We start from the raw sequence: 18,775 nt of genomic DNA on the forward strand, positions 1-18,775 counted from the left end.
AAGTAGGCTCCGGTAGTAGGCTGGTCGAATCATGCCGAAATCACAAAGGATTTACATAGCATTATGCAATAACACCAAAAACTAATTACTCCCCTCCTCTTAATAAAAACTGATACCCCTTTCAATAATGGCCATTATTCCAAAACCGTTGATTGTATGCCAAATTTGGAATATGCAGAATTGTCATTATTCATATCAGTAAACATTATTCACGTAATGTCAAGTTGAAACATGAAAATTTCACTATTGTAATTGTTTTCTGACTATCATGACTAACAATGACAATTGCTAGTTGTCCTTTCAAGTTAGATTCAAAATTTACTGATTTGGGGGTGTTCACAACTGTAGATGTAACCCTTGGTCTTGCACTTCTTGTGACCTTCTTGGTCACAGAAAACATTGAACATGTAATGTTATGGGATTAAGTAAAAACAAACAAACAAAATCATGAAGTTGAGATGAGCGCCTCGTGTTATCTCTCTTCAATGTTTGTACCTGAAAAAGTAAACACGGAACAAGGGCACACGCCACAAGGGAACATCCTATGGATACGAGGCCTTAGGCCTCGTATCCATAGGCTGTTCCCCTTATCCATAGGCTGGTGGCGTGTGCCCTTGTTCCGTGTTTACCTTTTCCCATGTGACCTACCACACAGACAACGAACCGTAGCGGCCACTAAGCAAAACAAAGGTTCGTTGTCTGTGTGGCAGGTCACATGGGAAAAAGTAAACACGGAACAAGGGCACACGCCACAAGGGAACAGCCTATGGATACGAGGCCTTACCTGGATGTATTCCTTGTCTGTACCTGTTTCTTATTGGCTATCTGAGCTTTCTCCACCTCCTGATGGATTTGTAATATATTTTGATGTGGATTGAGCAACATTTAAGTTTGAATGGATATGTCAAACTTTTTGGCATTTTTGTGCAATGTGAAATATGTAACTGCAATATATATACTATACTGCGTTTTAATATGATTTGTTGATGCTTTACCAGAAACCACTTGAAATGCTTCAATGAATCACCTATTGTTTGTGATCTTGACTCCAGACTAAATTGGCACCATCAACTTTGACAATAGATCTTCTGAAATTAGTATTGATTTCACCATGGAAACGTTCATCTTGCTCCTTGGCCTCTGTTTTGGCATTGGGCCTTGGCATTTACCTGCATGTGCTGATTGTCATTAAATCACAAATTGTTCTGTTTTTATTTTATTTATAGCCGTCGACCAAAATGAATCATCCACGGATTGTATTAAATGTTGTCAGCAATGGTCTGCTATTCATATCGCTCTTCAATGTGGTAAAATCACGTAAGTTAACCGCATCTACGCCGAAATTTAACAAAAAAATTCGCATCAAAAATACCGTAAAATAAGAAAACTAACGGTATTTGGTTATCATGTCATTGATGCAGTGTTCTTTCAGTATAACAGTAGATGTTTTAAGCACTTTATAACATGCCTATTTAAATGCTGTAAAGCTTATTTTCTTGGCCGAGTAGCTCAGTGCGCAACATTTTTCTGTAATTTTATGTTACTTGACCGACTTGAATATGTTCCACAACCTATTGAATTTCGAGTGACAATTTATTTTGCTCTGCATTTCTCCGAACTAAATTATACAGTGATGGTCGGACAAAGGCCATAATGAAATATTTCTAAAGAGTACCTTGCACCAGGAAAGTCATGCTTGCATTATTATGAATAGGATCGATCAAAATTTGATTTTTTTTTTACTTTTTTTTATTTCCGTTTCTATACTAGAAATGGGACCAATAAAAGTCGGATTAGTGTGTGTGACCCCGGACCCTGAGATATTAAATTGTTATTATAAAATGGTTTCTAAAGTATAAGATTGTCTGTATAGTAGATAAATTAGGTTTATTATGAACGTTACGCGTGATGAGGTTAGGTGATTTAGGTCACTAACCATTTTTCGTGATATATCAACATCCGTCATTAATGGATATGATGGCCATCTTTTAGAATACCCTACCATTTTTTACATTCACAGTGTATCCGATTTTACGATTTTACTATTATCCCCATATTGTTCAGAGATCTGTCAGTAAATACACCCAATATAGATATTTACAGTTGAACACATTAAAGTGTTAAAATTGTAACAGAATTATGCGTTAATAAAGGTGTTAAAAGTGTTTTAAAAAGTGTAATGTTTTAACATTAATGATGCTGTATTGTCTATTTCAGAGCCGACTATATCAGAAATCATGCCGCCAAATAACACGTCAAATGGCAGCACCGTGAATCACATGCTCCTTTTAAGAGATAATCTGTTTGATGCTTATGGCAGCGTTTATGTTCGACCAGTTAGAGACGGAAAGAGTACCACTCTTGTTACATTCAGAATGCTGTTACATTCTCTTTTAGACATGGTAAGGGAGTGTTCATAAACACTTTGGTGGGGTGTTGTTGGAAAAGTTGGAACCTTAAAAGTAAAAGAGTATAAAAAGTTTTCATATAACATTCAAATGCGTGTTTTAAAACTTACTGCACGATATTCTATCATTATGTTTTTTTAAAGTACTGCCGAAATATTTATAGTTTTCATGACCTCTATAAAACCCGACATTTAATGTTATTGAAACGTTTTACCAAAACCCAAAATATAACTCGTTTAAAAGTGTTTTATTTCGCAAACTTTGATGTTTTATTTCGCAAACTATCTGTTTATATATAGGACACGAAAAACCAGAGGTTCAAAATATCTACTTGGGTTAAGATGGTAAGTAAAAATAAATTATTTCGAATTTGAATCATTACGTGATATACCATGGTAAATGAACCATGAGAGTCACGAGAGTACTTCATGATTCCCGTGGATTACAAGCTGATCAAAGTAGTATACTTCCTTGCACTGTGTAGGCTGATTGAAGAGGTAAAGGCGCATAACCTGCCAGCGATAATAACATTCATCGACTTCAAGAAAGCTTTCGACACCATCCATAGAGGCAAGATGTTGAAGATACTCCATGCCTACGGTATTCCGGAACTCATTGTTGAAGCTATTGGCAAAATGTACCAAAACACAAAAGTCACAGTAATATCACCAGATGGCGAGACAGAATTGTTTGAAATCTTAGCAGGGGTGCGTCAGGGGAGTACCCTCGTCCCATACCTGTTTGTGATTGTCCTTGACTTTGCACTGAGAATAGCTATTGTAGGAAACGAAGAGGAGCTATGATTCCATCTGGAAAAGAGGCGAAGTAGGAGAGTTGGCCCAGTCGTGGTGACAGACTTTGATTTTGCTGACGACATTGCACTGTTGTCTGAGGAAATACACCAAGCACAAGAACTGCTGCATAGAGTGGAGACTTCAGCTGCTAAAGTGGGCTTGAAGATGAATGGAAGTAAAACAAAGTATATGTCCTACAATAACAGGAGAGAAAGCATCACAACAAATGAGGGTGTAGTACTAGAGGAAGTAGATGACTTCAAATACCTAGGCGCTTGGATGAAAAGCACAGAAAGGGATGTAAAGTTACGCAAAGCAGCAGCATGGAGGGCGTGCAGTAAACCTAAGAAAATCTGGAGGTCAACTCTTACCAGGAGTTTCAAACTTCGAATCTTTGCTGCAACAGTGGAGTCGGTGCTGCTTTATGGATGCGAAGCATGGACCATCACCCCTAAACTTGAAAAGGGTCTGCATGGCTGTTACATCCGCATGCTAAGAACTGTTCTGAATGTGCATTGGAAGGAACATATGTCAAATGCAGACCTATATGGAGATCTTCCCAAAATAAGCCACAAGATCAGGGAAAGAAAAACCCGGTTTGCTGGCCACTGTTCCAGAAGTGAGGAGCCCGCATCAAAAATGGTTCATTGGATACCCAAGCATGGGAGGCGGAAACCTGGAAGACCTGCTTTGACTTACATTGACATTCTGGAAGTTGACACTGGACTGGAGGCAACAGACTTCAAGACAGCAAGAGGACAGGAAGTTGTGGAAAGCCATCACAGTTCGAGGACACCACTCGAATTAAGCAAAGTAGTATAGGCCCATGCGCCGCCTCTGTCCAAATAATCAAGCAAACAAATAATTGCTGTCCTGAGGATTCAACATCAGTAATTGTATGTACAGAGCAAGTTAATTATGGTGATAACTCAATTTTCAAAATTTCCGACTTTGGCCCGAGTAGAGTTGTTTGATGTGGTCATTTATGCTAACACTAGTTCACCCGTAGCTGTGAGAGGTAGCTGTGAGTATTATAAGGTTCAATTCTGGACCTGAATAATACCAACAGCTATCACACTAAGAAATTGTATATACACATATATTTTGTAGCAATTCAGTTTAACATAGGCCTATCAAATTATTCATCTTTTTCTGCTTTTTGTGGTAATTTTAATTCTATAAACTGTACATTTGTGTGCAAATTGAGGGCGTTATTTACATATATAAATTTAAATTAGCCAAATAATATGAGTTATACTTAAAGGGCATTTCGTGATCCACAGCCTCATCCCCCACTTTTCTCAAAAAAAGTTGAGATTTTTATATCACTGGAAACCTCTGGCTACATAATGTTTATGTACAAAATATTTCTTGCAGATTAATTCGTTTAGCAAAGATATCATGAAATTTGAATTTCGTTCTGGTGCACCAGAACGAAATTACAACGTATTGTCTATGGAGCAGTGTAATACACATAATCATGCATAACTCGCAAACGCAAAATCGGAATCAACTGAAATTTTGGGAATATGCTTTTTCGTGGATATGTACTGAAAAATGTCATAAAAAGAGGATGCTAGGATCACGAAATACTCCTTTAAATTTCATGGTAAAAAGTATTTTGAAAATTCCCTTGTCATTCGTTAGTATGTTGGCTTATGTTCTAATACTATTTTACAAGTGTCTTCCCCTGGTAAAGATGGAAACCAGATTTTAGATAAATAGCGCCACCATTGTTCAACTTTTCTTTAAAATTACTCGGTTTTACATGCCATCAAACAACAGATCAGAGTGGGTCACAATTGTTCACGTGTTGTTAATTGCTGTCCAATGTTGGGGTCGTTTTTCAGACATGGCGTGATGAGTTTCTTCAGTGGAATGCCTCCGAGTATGGCGGTATTAATGTTATCCATGTTCCAGCGGCTTCCGTTTGGCGACCTGATATCACTTTACATAGCAAGTAAGTAAACCATCATGACTTGTGACTTGAGGTAACATGAGGCAAGTGACGTGAGTAATTGAGTGATTTGATCCCATTGAATTCATAGTGACTTGGGTGACTTGACTTGACTTGAGAAAATAAGGCCAAATGACTTGACATGACTGGAACTTTTTGGTGACTTATTGCAAAACTCCAAACCACGTTTTTCATATACCAAGTTGATGTCTGCTTGTTCCTTGTTGACAAGGGGCGGTCTTCAGTGAACGGCTCTTTTCAGAGCCACAAATTTTTTTACATTAGCGATAGGCGAGGTCTGCTTTTTCTCTGTTAAAATGTTGACAACGGGCAGTCCTCATATAGTGAACGGCTCTTTTCAGAGCCATCGCGCTCGCGGTAGACAAGGGCGGCCTACACGTCTCATTCTTAGGTAAGTTCCGGGGGTAAATTGTTGGGAAGAAGTCAGAGCTACTCCTGACGAAAGCTTGCAAGGCAGTTCCAAACGGCAAACCCGCTAAAAATTACTAGTTCTCCCGTCCTTGAAGCCTATTCCACAAGTTACCAAGTTGAAATTGAAAGAAAGAAAAGAAGAGGCTAACAAGATTTGATCGAATTCTGGATATTAACGCCTGTATTGTTTACCTTCTTTCAGTACAGAGGATACCTTTGAGCTAGTAAAACCCGATACATTTGTTGAACTTCGACCAGAGGGTGCTGTCTTGTGGTATGTACCTATCATTTACGGGTCTACATGTCTACAGCATGTCCACTATTTCCCTTTTGACAGACAAGAATGTACGATGAAGTTCAGCTCTTGGGCTTACGATGGTGCGGCCTTAGAACCACAAGCCGAGGCTGGTGCAGATGCAGAACAAATACGGTCAGCAATCTTACTTCCGTTATGTTTACTATCATAATATAGGATTTGCTCAAAACGTCCAAATAAAACGGAGACCCTAAATGGTAAAAATTCTAATTTTTATACGATTGTAATGTTCTTTGATGACCTAAAATACCCTGCGAATAGCAAGGACTATGATAATAACCCAGTGGGACACACCTAACGTTGTATCAACGTTGATATTTCAACCTGATTTCAACTTTAACCTCTAGATTGAAATCAGGTTGAAATCAGGTTAGGTTGAAATTTCGATGTTGTATCAACGTTGATACAACGTCGAAATCCTAACCTACCTGTAGGCCCCCTAAGGTGCTTTTTTTTGTTACAACTCTGAGATTTTAAAATAAATTTCGCCGGGGATCCCGACACCCAATCAGATTCGTTGATACATGAATTATTCACGATCTAGGGGCTGAAAAGAAATAGCATTTTTTTTAAATCCCGATGCCAGAAAAATACAGCACATTTTTTGATTGAAACAATATTATCCTGGTTTGCCAAATGAAACATAGCCAGTGGTATATTGTTTTTAAAAAAAGGCGCAGTCATTAGAGCTATTAGGTATGCGGAAATGAAAACTGAGGGTCATTGGGGCTATTTTGGTATAGAATTTTTTAAGGGGGTCATATCGGGTATAGGGCCTACAACTTTGAAACAAAATGAATTAAATTTCTTTTGTTCCATATTTGCCACATTTACGATACAAATTTGCTGAAATAAGCGAATTTGAAAGTTTCTGCACCGTTTTATGGCATTTGATGGTATAATTCAGAACTTATAGGAGGTCATGGCAGCCGAACCTAAAAATGGGCCATCAGGTGCGACTTAAAAAAGAGGTTATCGGGTAGTCGACTTCTAGAAAGGGGGCATAAGCGCACTATACCAGTCACTTATAAAACTTATAAAGTTGAGCCCCCCCGATTCTAATTATCTGTCTTTCACGTCTTGAAATAATTATGATACAGATTTACGGAAAACGGCGTTTGGAGTTTTATTTCGGTAACCAATGAAGTCATCACTGAGTACTTCCCCTGTTGCCCAGAACCATATTATTACCTGGAATTCACCATTGTTTTCCAACGGAATGCGAGATTTTATGTGACTTATTTGATCTTGCCATGCTGCTTTCTGTCCGCACTGTCACTATTGGTATTTTTACTGCCTCCCGATTGTGGTGAGAAGTTGACGCTGTCTATTACTAATCTACTGGCACTGGTTGTATTTCAACAACTGATTGCTGAAACCATGCCCCCTAACGGAGATGAACTCCCTTTGCTTGGTAAGTAGGTCTAGTGTCCTCCCTGTTTCCCCCTCTCTCTCTCCTCTCCCCCCTCTCCCCTCTCCCACTCTCTCTCCCTTCTCTCTCTCTCTTTCCCTCATCTCCCCTCTCTCTCTCTCTACATACACTTACGTACATTATCTTCAGATTCAGAAAGTTTATTTCAAGGACACGGCCTTTTTTCCATTGCTGCTATACTAATGTATATACGGATGTCATACAATTATGTATCAAAATCGAATATTATGCCTCATTCATATCGTTTGTATAAGGAAGTGTTCAGAAATACTTTAATTGGTGGGAGAGTGAAATTTTATTTTTGAATGATTTTATGGTAAAATAAATGCTGATATACGTTCCAGCAAAGAAAACAAATGTTTTCAAACGTCATAAACGTGTTATAAGCACGTTTTGGTTAGTCAAAACGTTTTAATAATATTTAAATATCGGCTTATGCAAAGGTCATTATCAAAATTGTTGTCAAAATTTTATTGTAAAATATTTTTGGTAAACATTTTTGCAAAAATATTTTGCCAACATCTTGAAATAACATTATGGTGTTCAGCAAACTTTCCAAAATGTGATGCGATCAAGCAAATCAGTCGGAAATATTACATAGGTTTCTTATAGGATAGTATAAAGCATTACAAAGCTGCATTTTGCAAAACAAACCATTGAAATTGAACAACCAGTTTCAAAGATAATTATGAGCAATTAAAGAGTTTCTAAAACAACAGGAAACAAAAGGAAATATTTCCTTTGATAAGCTATATCACAAATGAATTGAATGTTATTAAACCTTTATACCCTTTATATAAATTATATACCCTTTATAATCCCATAATCCCGACATTTAAACATTTTCTGAAAAGGTTTTGTGTGTGCTGGGTAAAAACTTATTCCGTCAGCAACTTGTGGTCCAGGACCATAATGCTATTGGAACTCCTTTAATTGCAAGTCTTAAGGTGGTACTACACCCACTGATAAATTTTGTAACTAATTTTGCATTTTTCTCAACAAATAACTACACACTGGTAACAAAGGTTATGTATAATATAGGGGCAATGAATCCAATTACTTCACTGAAATTTCAGTGATTCAAGACAAGTGGTTCATTGTATGTTCAGAAATGAGGTACATTCTAGCGGGACCTCTTTTGACATTTTCTTATCATAAATAACGTACCGCTTGTCTTGAGTCACTGAAATTCCAGTGTAGTAACTGGATTCTTTGGCCCTATAAAATATACAAAACTTTTGTTGCCAGTGTGTTATTACTTTTTTTTAGAAAATGCAAAATAGTCACAAATTTATCAAGGGGTGTAGTACCACCTAAGCTTTACATCAAAATACAGATAATATTGACCGACTCTCGTGCATATCTAATTTCTATTTTATTTTCTTTATTTCATTTGTTCTTTATAGGTTCTTATTTTTCAGCCATGATAATCATGGTATGTGTGTCCGTTGTTGGAACCGTACTTGTAATTAGCATTAGCCACAATTCTACACAAATGCATCCATGGATTAAAACACTCTTTCTGGATGTTCTTTCCAAGGTAGGTAAATGGTAGGGGCTGTTGTCGACAACACTTTTCCTGATTGTCGACAAGCATGGACTAATTGTCGACAAGGACTTGTCATTAAAAATATTAGAGATAAGCTTAGGATCAGCATTATTTATCATGAAATAACTTCTAGGTATAAAAAAGTAATAATTGAGCGTTAAAGATGACATTGATATGGTGAATTAATAGACTTCATTTTGTAGTGGTAAGTTATCGATTTGATTACGTGTAGCTGACGGTAAGTCCATAACGCGATCTCTGCACTTAATATTTGAACTTTATTGATGTATTTATTTATCGACAACTTGCCGACGTCGGATCTTGAGATTTGACGATTGTTGACAATGAAAGTAAATAGGAGAGCAAAAGTGAAATATGGGGTCAAAAATAGCCCTACTTGATAGGGCCTTGTGACCGTGGCAAGAACAGATAGCGGTTGCTGGGTTTTAGCAAAGGCCTACTATCTGGTTTTAGCAGTTCTCGGATTATAGCGTGTCAAAAATTACCACACAAAAAAATGTCACAATCTTTGCCCACAATAGTGGGATTTTTAGTGATGTTTTCATTTTACACGGGGAAAGTTCCACGTTTGGACACATCATTTTTTATATCCTAAACTGAACAGCTTTTCTTTGCCACTTTCAGGTGGTCTGTTTAAAAGTTGATATGGATACTGAAGGATCTGAACCAACACCTCACAAAATGACAAACGGATCTACATCCTTTGACGAAGGCAACTTGAATTCTGGGTATAACGAACTTTCTGCAGTAACCAATACTGATAACGGTATCAGCAGCATGACCAGCACGGACCCTAATATAGCTAAAATACTCAGAATTATGGCATTTATGAAGAATGAAATGGTATCGCAATCTGACAAAGAAAATCGACAGTTGCTATGGAAACAGGTTTCCAAAGTGATTGACAGATGTCTGTTTATAATATTGGTGATTTATGCACTTGCAATATCATTAACTATTGGCACATACATATACATGGGCAGTGAAACTGTGCAGGAGCATGATGAGTAGTGAACAGTTTCAATAGATGAACTATTGTCCTTTAATGTGGTTAAGGCCAATAATATATCAAGACCAAAGTTTTGGGCGTTTTCCCCTTCCTGAGAAAAGTCATGCATATGGGATGGAAATGACAAACCTTATATCAAGCCTTAGGATCTCCTTTATAGAACCCATACCATTCCTCTTGTGTTGTGTGTCACCTTTATTTGTCTCAATATTTCAGTGAAAACACAGCTAGGCCAACCTGTCATTAAAGTCAGGTAGAAGTACATTTTGTGATCCACCAATCACATCAAAAAATGGCAGTCGTCTTCGAAAATGTTTGGAAGCTGTAATGTCAGCACCCATCTCTGGTCATGTGGGGTATTATTTATATTCACTTTTATAAGATAGCATAAGCTCGCTGTTTAAGGTGGAGGAAATGAAATTTTGTTTTGCTGGGTATGAACATTGTGGCAAATCAAGTTGCGAACGGTAATTGGGCTAATTTATTTAAAGTTCATAATCCCCCTGTGGAAGATTGTGGAAATATCTTCCACCGGGGGATTATGAATTTCAAATGGAATTAGCACATTAACCAACTCTATTTGAAACTCACCCCCCCTGTTGAAGATTCGTGTTGAATAGTTCTCATAGTTTTTCACTCTTTTAGGAGCTATGGGAGCTCTTCTCACTTGTTTGGAGTTTTCACTCTTTTATAGGTCTATAAGAAAGTACATTTTTGCGTTATAAACAAAACAACCTTTTTTAATCTTCACTTTTTTAATTTTCACTTTTTTAATCTTCATTTTATGCCTTTTTGTTTTATTATGTTTCTTACTTTCTTACTTTATTGTTTCTTGCTTTCTTTTTATTGACAACATAAGTCATTTCTCTTTTTGGAATAAAAGGTAGCCCTGAAAAGGACTGTATAGTTTGTCTTTGGTTCTTTTGAAGTGAGTTTACTGTGCTGCTCTGCCCGGCCCTCTACCTGGTTGCCTATCTTGACGAACAGGCGGCGAGTGGCATGATGGTCGGAGAGAGCCGGCAAAACCGCCCGGCCGTATGGCATTTTCCATATACTCGGTTAGTTTTGTGGGGTTCATTATCGAACCCCAACGGTTTTAGCTTGCATTTATATTATTTATTACCATAGGCCTATTTGTTTGTGATATTTCAAGTGTTTTAAAATTTCAAAATCGAAAGGTGCTAGCGGGGTTCGAACCAAGATCGAACTTCCAAATATTTACCACTAAACCATACCAGTGATTTGATAGATTCGGTAATAATAGCAATGTTAGTGGCTCACTCGTGTATTCTATTTCTGGAATGAATTAACACCGTCCAAATAATGTAACACAAACTTTTATGCTGACTTTAAAATTGTTTGAACGTTGGGAGTATTATTTTCAAGGTAAATAACCAACAATGGACAATTGACAATGAAAGTATCGACCGTACAATATATCGCGTGACAGTATTAGTCACGCACAAAGATAAACATTTCAACATGTTCAATATGCGACTAGGAATATACCCCAACCAAAATTCATGAAATTGTCAGGCAAGCTAACTTTAGTTATTATAAACATCTCAAAAGAAGTAACTAACCCCCTTAAATAACGGCCATTATTCAAAAAGGGGCTATTGTAAAATGTATTGGAAGCAGAATTTATTTCTGCGCATTTTGACTCCTCATTTTATATGATAGCCCAGAAAACAATAAAACACCGGTCAACTTAATGTAGTGAGGTCCAGATTTGAAAGTTGCACTTACATGCAATTTTTTACAATACAAAAACACTCAGATATCATTACACAGATTTCCTTCCATTGCACTGAATACAAAATCAATACAATTTACTGCAACTTTCAAATCTTGGGTTACATTGATTTAAATGTACGCTGTGACGTCAATATTTAGTCAATTGCTGCAAATGAGGTGTCAAAATGTGCAGAAATAAATTCTGCTTCCAACGCAATTGATAGATTTGTAATACAATCACCCGTTTTTGAATAATGGTCATTATTTAAGTGGGGTTAGTTACTTTTTTTGAGATGTTTATAACATGGCACCCATTTTTGATTTAGGCGCTTTTTCTTGCTTGATGATATGAACATTTTTGTGTTCGTGACATGCAATTTTTCTCATTTTCCTAGCTACTTTGGACATGTTCAAGCTTTATTTTCCATTTAATTCAACTTTTACACGTTATTTGTTGCTTTACACAAATGTTTGATATCTTATCTGTGGTCAGGGTACATAAATGGAGCAATATACGACCCGTGTCTTTCATTTCTCACGGTTGTTTGATGTATATAGAATTGGCTTCATTATTAAGAAAATGCAAACTATAGATGGCGATATTTATCATAAATCACATTTCGTAATTTACAAGGGATGTGTAATCAACACTGCCATTAAAACAGATAAATACGTGAAACAAGCATCAAAGATATTTTATAAACATATTTCATCAAAAAGTAAAAAGAATTTTTTGTATTAAAAGCCTGAAAGAGTAATTTCCAGTATCTAAATAGCGCCACCAATCTTGTCATAATTAGATACATTTTATATCCAAAAAAGCTTTAAAATATGCTGTGAAAGTGAATAATGTTGTAAATAAGGGGAAATTAAAGTTGAAAATTACTCAAAAGCATCTGTATACATTAGTATGATACCACTTTAAGCTGTTTAAGCCTAAAACTTGGGTTGTACATGATGTTTTGTTTGAAAAACTAATAAATGATCACATCAAACAAATATAATTCTGGAGCTATTTTGATAAAACGCGTTTGCCGGCAAAAATTTCAACATTGTGTTACGTAACCCGTGTTCACCAACCCGTATAAATTTTCTGTCGAACAAAAGAGGTCACAAAGTTGCCGTCGTACTGATAGTAATCACGGCGAGATGTAAATTGGGTGATGATGTAACCGCTCATTAGAGTTTGTCACTCGGTCTTGTGCAACTTGTTGTAATGGGTAGGGCCTTCATGCCGTAGAAAATGCGGGCGATCTACAAGAAACTTAACTTTGTTTATATTTATATACTTTATTCCTTTTGGTTATCTACAGTATGTTGTATTCGGTTAAGAACCATCCTACAGAATACTTTTCCCGGGATTGACAAGAGGGTAATAGCTCTGTAGGTGGCTGGGTCCATCTGAGAGAGGAACAGTGTGGGTTCAGGAGTTCCAGAGGCACCTCAGATGCGGTATTTACAGTACGCCAAATCCATACAGAATACTTTTCCCGGGATTGACAAGAGGGTAATAGCTCTGTAGGTGGCTGGGTCCATCTGAGAGAGGAACAGTGTGGGTTCAGGAGTTCCAGAGGCACCTCAGATGCGGTATTTACAGTACGCCAAATCTATGAAAAGGCTAAAGAAAGACGCATTCCAATACACTGGAACTTTGTAGACTTCAAAGCAGCATTTGACACCATATGGAGGGAGGCCCTTTGGAAATGTCTGCGATCAGTAGGAGTAGACACCAAATTGGTGAACCTCTTGCAAAAATGTATGAGCAAACCAAATGCTCAGTCGTGGTAAATGGAAAGATCACCGATTGGTTTGAAGTACTAGTTGGTGTTAGACAGGGATGTCTTCTCTCACCATGCCTCTTCAACCTATATCTGGAGTTTGTCATGAAGGACATCCAAATTCTAGGCTCAGGTGTGCAGATGGGTGACATGTGCATTAACAACATCCGATATGCAGATGACACCACACTCATGGACATGGACTTTGAGAACCTGCAAATCTCCACTAACAGCAGCTGGGGAATGAAAATTAACCCAACAAAATGCAAGATCATGTCTGACGATCCAAGAGATATCATGCTGAACCAAATGCCCATTGACAAAGTAAATAACTTTGTGTTTCTGGGTAGCAGTGTGCCCTCAGTAGAAGAGGATATTAAACGTCGCACAAAGTTGGCAGCCTGGGCATTTGGTAGATTGAAAAATACCATCTGGTCTAACCATGACATCACCAGATCGCTGAAAGTAAGGATCTATCAGTCGCTCATCCTCCTTATTGCCACCTATGGGTCAGAATCCTGGGCGTTACGTGAATCCGATCGTCAGAGACTGGATGTTTTTGAAATGCGATGCCTTAGGGCAATGCTTGGGGTTTCCCTACTTGACAAAATACGCAACAATTCCATCAGACAGAGTCTCAACATCACTTGCTCCATCAATGATGTTATCTGCCGGAGACGTTTGAAATGGGCTGGGCACATCTTCACGATGCCTCTATACCTCATAAATATTTATTAGGTAATCCAGACATCTTATTGGTTAATAACGCTAGCGTCCGAGTACGGTATTTTGACTACTTCCCCGCGCCTGTGCAATTACGCGCACGCGGGGAAGTAGTAAAAACTTCCGCACCCTACTACCACACGATGTCTCGACCCCGCGGGTCACCGTTACTTCAGACGTAGCATTATGCCACACAACGGTGATTCTGCAGACGCGTTTATCGTGAAAATGGCGTCTGCTGCAGTTATTTTGCCGAGATTACCGATGGATAATAACACGCAAATATGACATTTTATGAAACAAAATGCTATTTTATGGAATGTTAAAAAGAAAATTAGAATAATATCGGTCAAAATGTAAATTGATTGAACAGAAATCCTCCAATAAAATCAGGTAAGCAAAATATTAAGCTTATTTACCATGCTGGCCGGCACGTTGACTGGTGTGTGTTGACTTTTGTTTACGATTTTACCGTGATTAGTGAAAATATTTATGAGGTATAGTAAAACAAATACAACATGTTTCCATTTCGAAAGTATTCAAAACTACTGGTCCCTCGGTGTTGGATGATTTGACTACTTCCCTCCGCTGACGCGTCGGGAAGTAGTCAAATCATCCAACACCTCGGGACCAGTAGTTTTGACTACTTCCCCGAAAACATGTTGTATTTGTATAACATCGGCTTCCCCACCAAGCCCACATTAATGACTTCAGCAAGAAAGACCACCAGGTTGTCCACCAACCAGATGGAAGGACCAAATTCAGAGGGACTTGGGAATGACCCCACATGAAGCAAAGACGCAAGCAACAGACAGAACTGAATGGAGGAGGCTTACTCGGCAGAGAGCAAAGGGCCACACCGGCCTGTGCATCTAAGTCAAGTAAGTCATTCCTTTTGGGCTGTTAAGTGATAATTAAAATGTTGTAATAGATTGATATTACTATAAATTAGAGAATCTTTCTACCTTCTTTTGCGAACTGCGTAAGTGATTTAGACTTATGCATTCTAGCCGGTGTGAAACCATATTTCGGGCCAGTGAATCGCGCAAAAGTTTGCCCCCCCATTTGGGGGCCCTGGGTACGGGCCCATCTGGCCCAATGGTAAATCCGGCCCTGATTATAGGTCTCGCTCAACTTGAGAAGCTTTTTAGTCGGGAATTCAGTACCGGGGGCCGCGCCTATATAGGTTTAATATACCGGTTATGTTTTCAAAAGGGGGTCACATAACAAAATCGAAAGGGGGGGGGCATTGTATACAGTTTAGTAAAAAGGGGTCATTAGGTTGAAGATGTCATCGGGTTAAAAATGTCGAAAAAATGGAGCAAAATTTGACGTGCCAAAAAACTTTGCCCCTGCCCCCCTTTGATGTGCCAACAAATCCGTTGCACCCCCCCTTCCTTACACATGCAAGGTTTTTGAGAACCCGAATTTAAAACCTTACTAATTATTTTTATATCAGTTAGATTTTCTTGAAATTATAGTGAATCCGGCACCTTTTGGCGACAGAATAAGTATATGGTAGAAATGCGCGGGAACTTCCGCAAAAACCTTTTCCATTTTGAAGCTAAACTGATGAAATATTGTGCAAAAGTGGAATAAATTCGCGCGCAGCGCAAAAAAAAGGCTTTGGGGCTATCTAAAATGGCCAAAAATAAGGGTTAATTTGGTCAGAAACCCATAGGCCTAGTCTCACGGTTGTTTATCTTAATACTAATTACGGCGTGTCCGTCCGTCCGTCCGTCCGTCCTCTGTCCGCGCGCTATCGCGTTCGCGTCCCGCGAGTTTCGCGTTCACGCGGTGCACTATCGCGTGCTCGCGCTGCACTATCGCGTGCTCGCGGTGCGCTATCACGGAGTATCAACCATAGACATACCAACCTAGACCTATAACTGCCCATCCCTTAACACAGCGGGAGGTGAAGCCCCGTATCCAAGGTGATATTGACGGATTGACGGGGTTACTAGGCGAGGAGAAATATCGCTTACATTCTGACGCGCTCGTTTGCGTGTTTACTGCGCCGTTATCGCCCGCGTTAAATGCAACATGTTCCGTAGACGCGATTGTGTCAGCTTGTTTGCGTCCGAGTTGCGTCCTTGTCAAAATTGTTGCTATGCAGTGTTGACTTCACTACGCGAACCAAAGTCATAGGTCTAGGTTCTTGTTTGTCTGGGGTATCAACGGGAGTGTGCGCGGAGTACAGTCCGCGCATCGGAAAAGCATTACAGTGTGACTAACAGGTGCATCTCATCGGACCAATAATTTATAGGCCTTATTTTCAACACATATTTCAATATTAAGATACCGAACACGTGCACACACCAAACACGTGCATGTAGGCCTATTTTTATGAGAACATGACTATTTCCGGAAGGCCTATGAACCGTTTTTGCGTTCACGTTTCTCGCGATTGATTTCATTACTTTAGTAACGGCCTATATCCACGTCCAGATACTAATTTCGGTTTCTCTAAATGTGGTAACAGGGCAGGGCTTGGAAGAGGCGAATTGGTTTCCAGATTATGGGTAGGCCTACCGAAGTAAGCATCACAGCTTTAAAACAAACAGAGTTGATTAAGTTGTGTCTTGGGTCTTGATCATTGAGAGACGCATTTCTTAGTAGTTTAAAAAGTCAGGGCAGGTACATGGGTAATTAGAAATAGGCCTATCACGAGAAGCGCCCGACCCGAGAACCGCGAAATCTAGTATGATATAGAATTGGCTTCATTATTAACTAAATACAAACTATAGATGGCGCTATTTATCCTAAATCATATTTCTTTATTTGCAAGAGGTAGGTGATTAATACTGCCATCAAAACAGCTGGAATAGGTGAAACAGGCAACAAGGAAATTTTATAAACATATTTTATCAAACAATAAAAGGAATTATTTGTAATAAAAGCTTGAAAGAGTAATTTCCAGTAACTAAATAGCGCCACCAATTTGTCATTGATAGGCACATTTTATATCAAAAAAGCCTTTAAAAAATGCTATAAAAGTGAATAATTTTGTAAAAGAGGGGAAATTAAAGTTGCGAATGACTCAAAATCATCTGTATACATTAGCATGATATCGCTTTTAGCTGTTTAAGCCTAAAATTTGGTTGTACATTATGTTTTGTTTGAAAAACTAATAAATGATCCCATCAAACAACCGTGGTCTACAGGCGTCAACATTGGGGTGGAGGGGGGGGGGGGGATTGTATGGACCATCCCCCCTGGCAAAATATTGGGGATTTATCTATATCCGAGAACCGCTAAACCCACTAACCGCTCTGAGGTAACAGCAGTTCTCTGGATGTGCCAGGTTTAATGATTTAGCATGGTTTTGGATCACCACAGGTCTTCAGCATTATACTGTTATATATATACTAGATTTCGCGGTTCTCGGGTTAGGCGGTTTTCGTGATAGGCCTATCTCTAATTACCCAACGCCCGTTACCTATAATACTTGTCCTGACCTTTCAAACTACTATACCATATACGTCTCTCAATGATTAAGACACAACTATCAACTCTGTTTTGTAGCTGTGACGCTTACTTCGGAACCTATAATCTGAAAACCCATCGTTCGCCTCTTCCAAACCCTGTCCTGCAACCACATCGGAGGACCCAAAAATACCCCAAAATTTTAGTAGTGTCTGGATGTAGGCCGTCAATTCAATCGGGAGAAATGTGAACGCAAACGGGTTACATAGGCCTTACCATAACTGATGATTTTTATGTTAATCATGTCTTTAAAATAGGCCTATTGGTCCGATGAGATGCACCTGTTAGTCACTGTAATGCTTTCCGATGCTCGCACTGCGCCCGTCGGTACTCCGCGCACTATGCGATAGCGCGATACGCACCGCGAGCTGGCGTTATACGCACCGCGAGCACGCGTTAGCGAGACACGCGCACGCGATAGCGCGCGGACAGAGAGACGGACGGACACGCCATAATTAGTATTAAGATATGGGCCTCGTGTGTCACATAATATGGGCCCCAGGGCCGCAAACGCTAAAACAGTGACCATCCCCCAGCTTACATCTACTGATAGAACTAGAGAATCATACTTCAACATATGTACATGAGTCTCATAATAAGTCAAATACAATGGGCCCCAGGGCCCCAAATGTTAAAATCAAAGGGCCGGCCGTTTCTCATCAAATAAAGCAGCTTTAGGGTTCAGAGTTTGTACACAGATTGCACCTGTTTTTTAATTATATTGTTATATGTACATGTTAGCCCTATAATATCACATTATATGTGCCCCAGGGCCCCAAACGCTAAATCATAGGGCCGGCCGTTACTCAGTAAATAAAGCAGCTACAAGGTTCAGATTTGGTACACTAAACGGTCTTTAGCATTATATTGTTACTAGATTTCGCGGTTCTCGGGTTGGGCGGTTCTCGTGATAGGCCTATCTCTAATTACCCAACACCCTTTACCCATAATACTTGTCCTGACCTTTCAAACTACTATACGATATACGTCTCTCAATGATTAAGACACAACTATATCAACTCTGTTTTGTAGCTGTGACGCTTACTTCGGAACCTATAATCTGAATATCCATCGTTCGCCTCTTCCAAACCCTGTCCTGCAACCACATCGGAGGACCCAAAAATATCCGAAAT

At 38.9% G+C, this 18,775-nt stretch overlaps 1 protein-coding gene across 4 annotated transcripts in view; it reads left to right on the forward strand.

The window, feature by feature from the left end:
• Positions 1-10,681, forward strand: part of LOC140146656 (neuronal acetylcholine receptor subunit alpha-10-like) — a 32,604-nt gene extending 21,923 nt beyond the window's left edge. The window contains exons 2-9 of one of the 4 annotated variants that reach the window (XM_072168523.1): positions 1,227-1,317; positions 2,218-2,402; positions 2,708-2,752; positions 5,053-5,162; positions 5,794-6,021; positions 7,008-7,321; positions 8,746-8,879; positions 9,534-10,681. In XM_072168523.1, the coding sequence (XP_072024624.1) occupies positions 1,239-1,317; positions 2,218-2,402; positions 2,708-2,752; positions 5,053-5,162; positions 5,794-6,021; positions 7,008-7,321; positions 8,746-8,879; positions 9,534-9,920 (1,482 nt within the window). In that variant the 5' untranslated portion in view covers positions 1,227-1,238 and the 3' untranslated portion in view covers positions 9,921-10,681. Of the gene's footprint in view, positions 1-978; positions 1,318-2,217; positions 2,403-2,707; positions 2,753-5,052; positions 5,163-5,793; positions 6,022-7,007; positions 7,322-8,745; positions 8,880-9,533 lie in introns of those variants that run through there. The other 3 variants (XM_072168524.1, XM_072168526.1, XM_072168525.1) reach the window with 3 other exon arrangements.
• The last annotated feature ends 8,094 nt before the right edge of the window (positions 10,682-18,775 follow it).

Source organism: Amphiura filiformis, chromosome 2 (assembly GCF_039555335.1).
Source record: "Amphiura filiformis chromosome 2, Afil_fr2py, whole genome shotgun sequence".
Lineage (NCBI taxonomy): Eukaryota > Metazoa > Echinodermata > Ophiuroidea > Amphilepidida > Amphiuridae > Amphiura > Amphiura filiformis.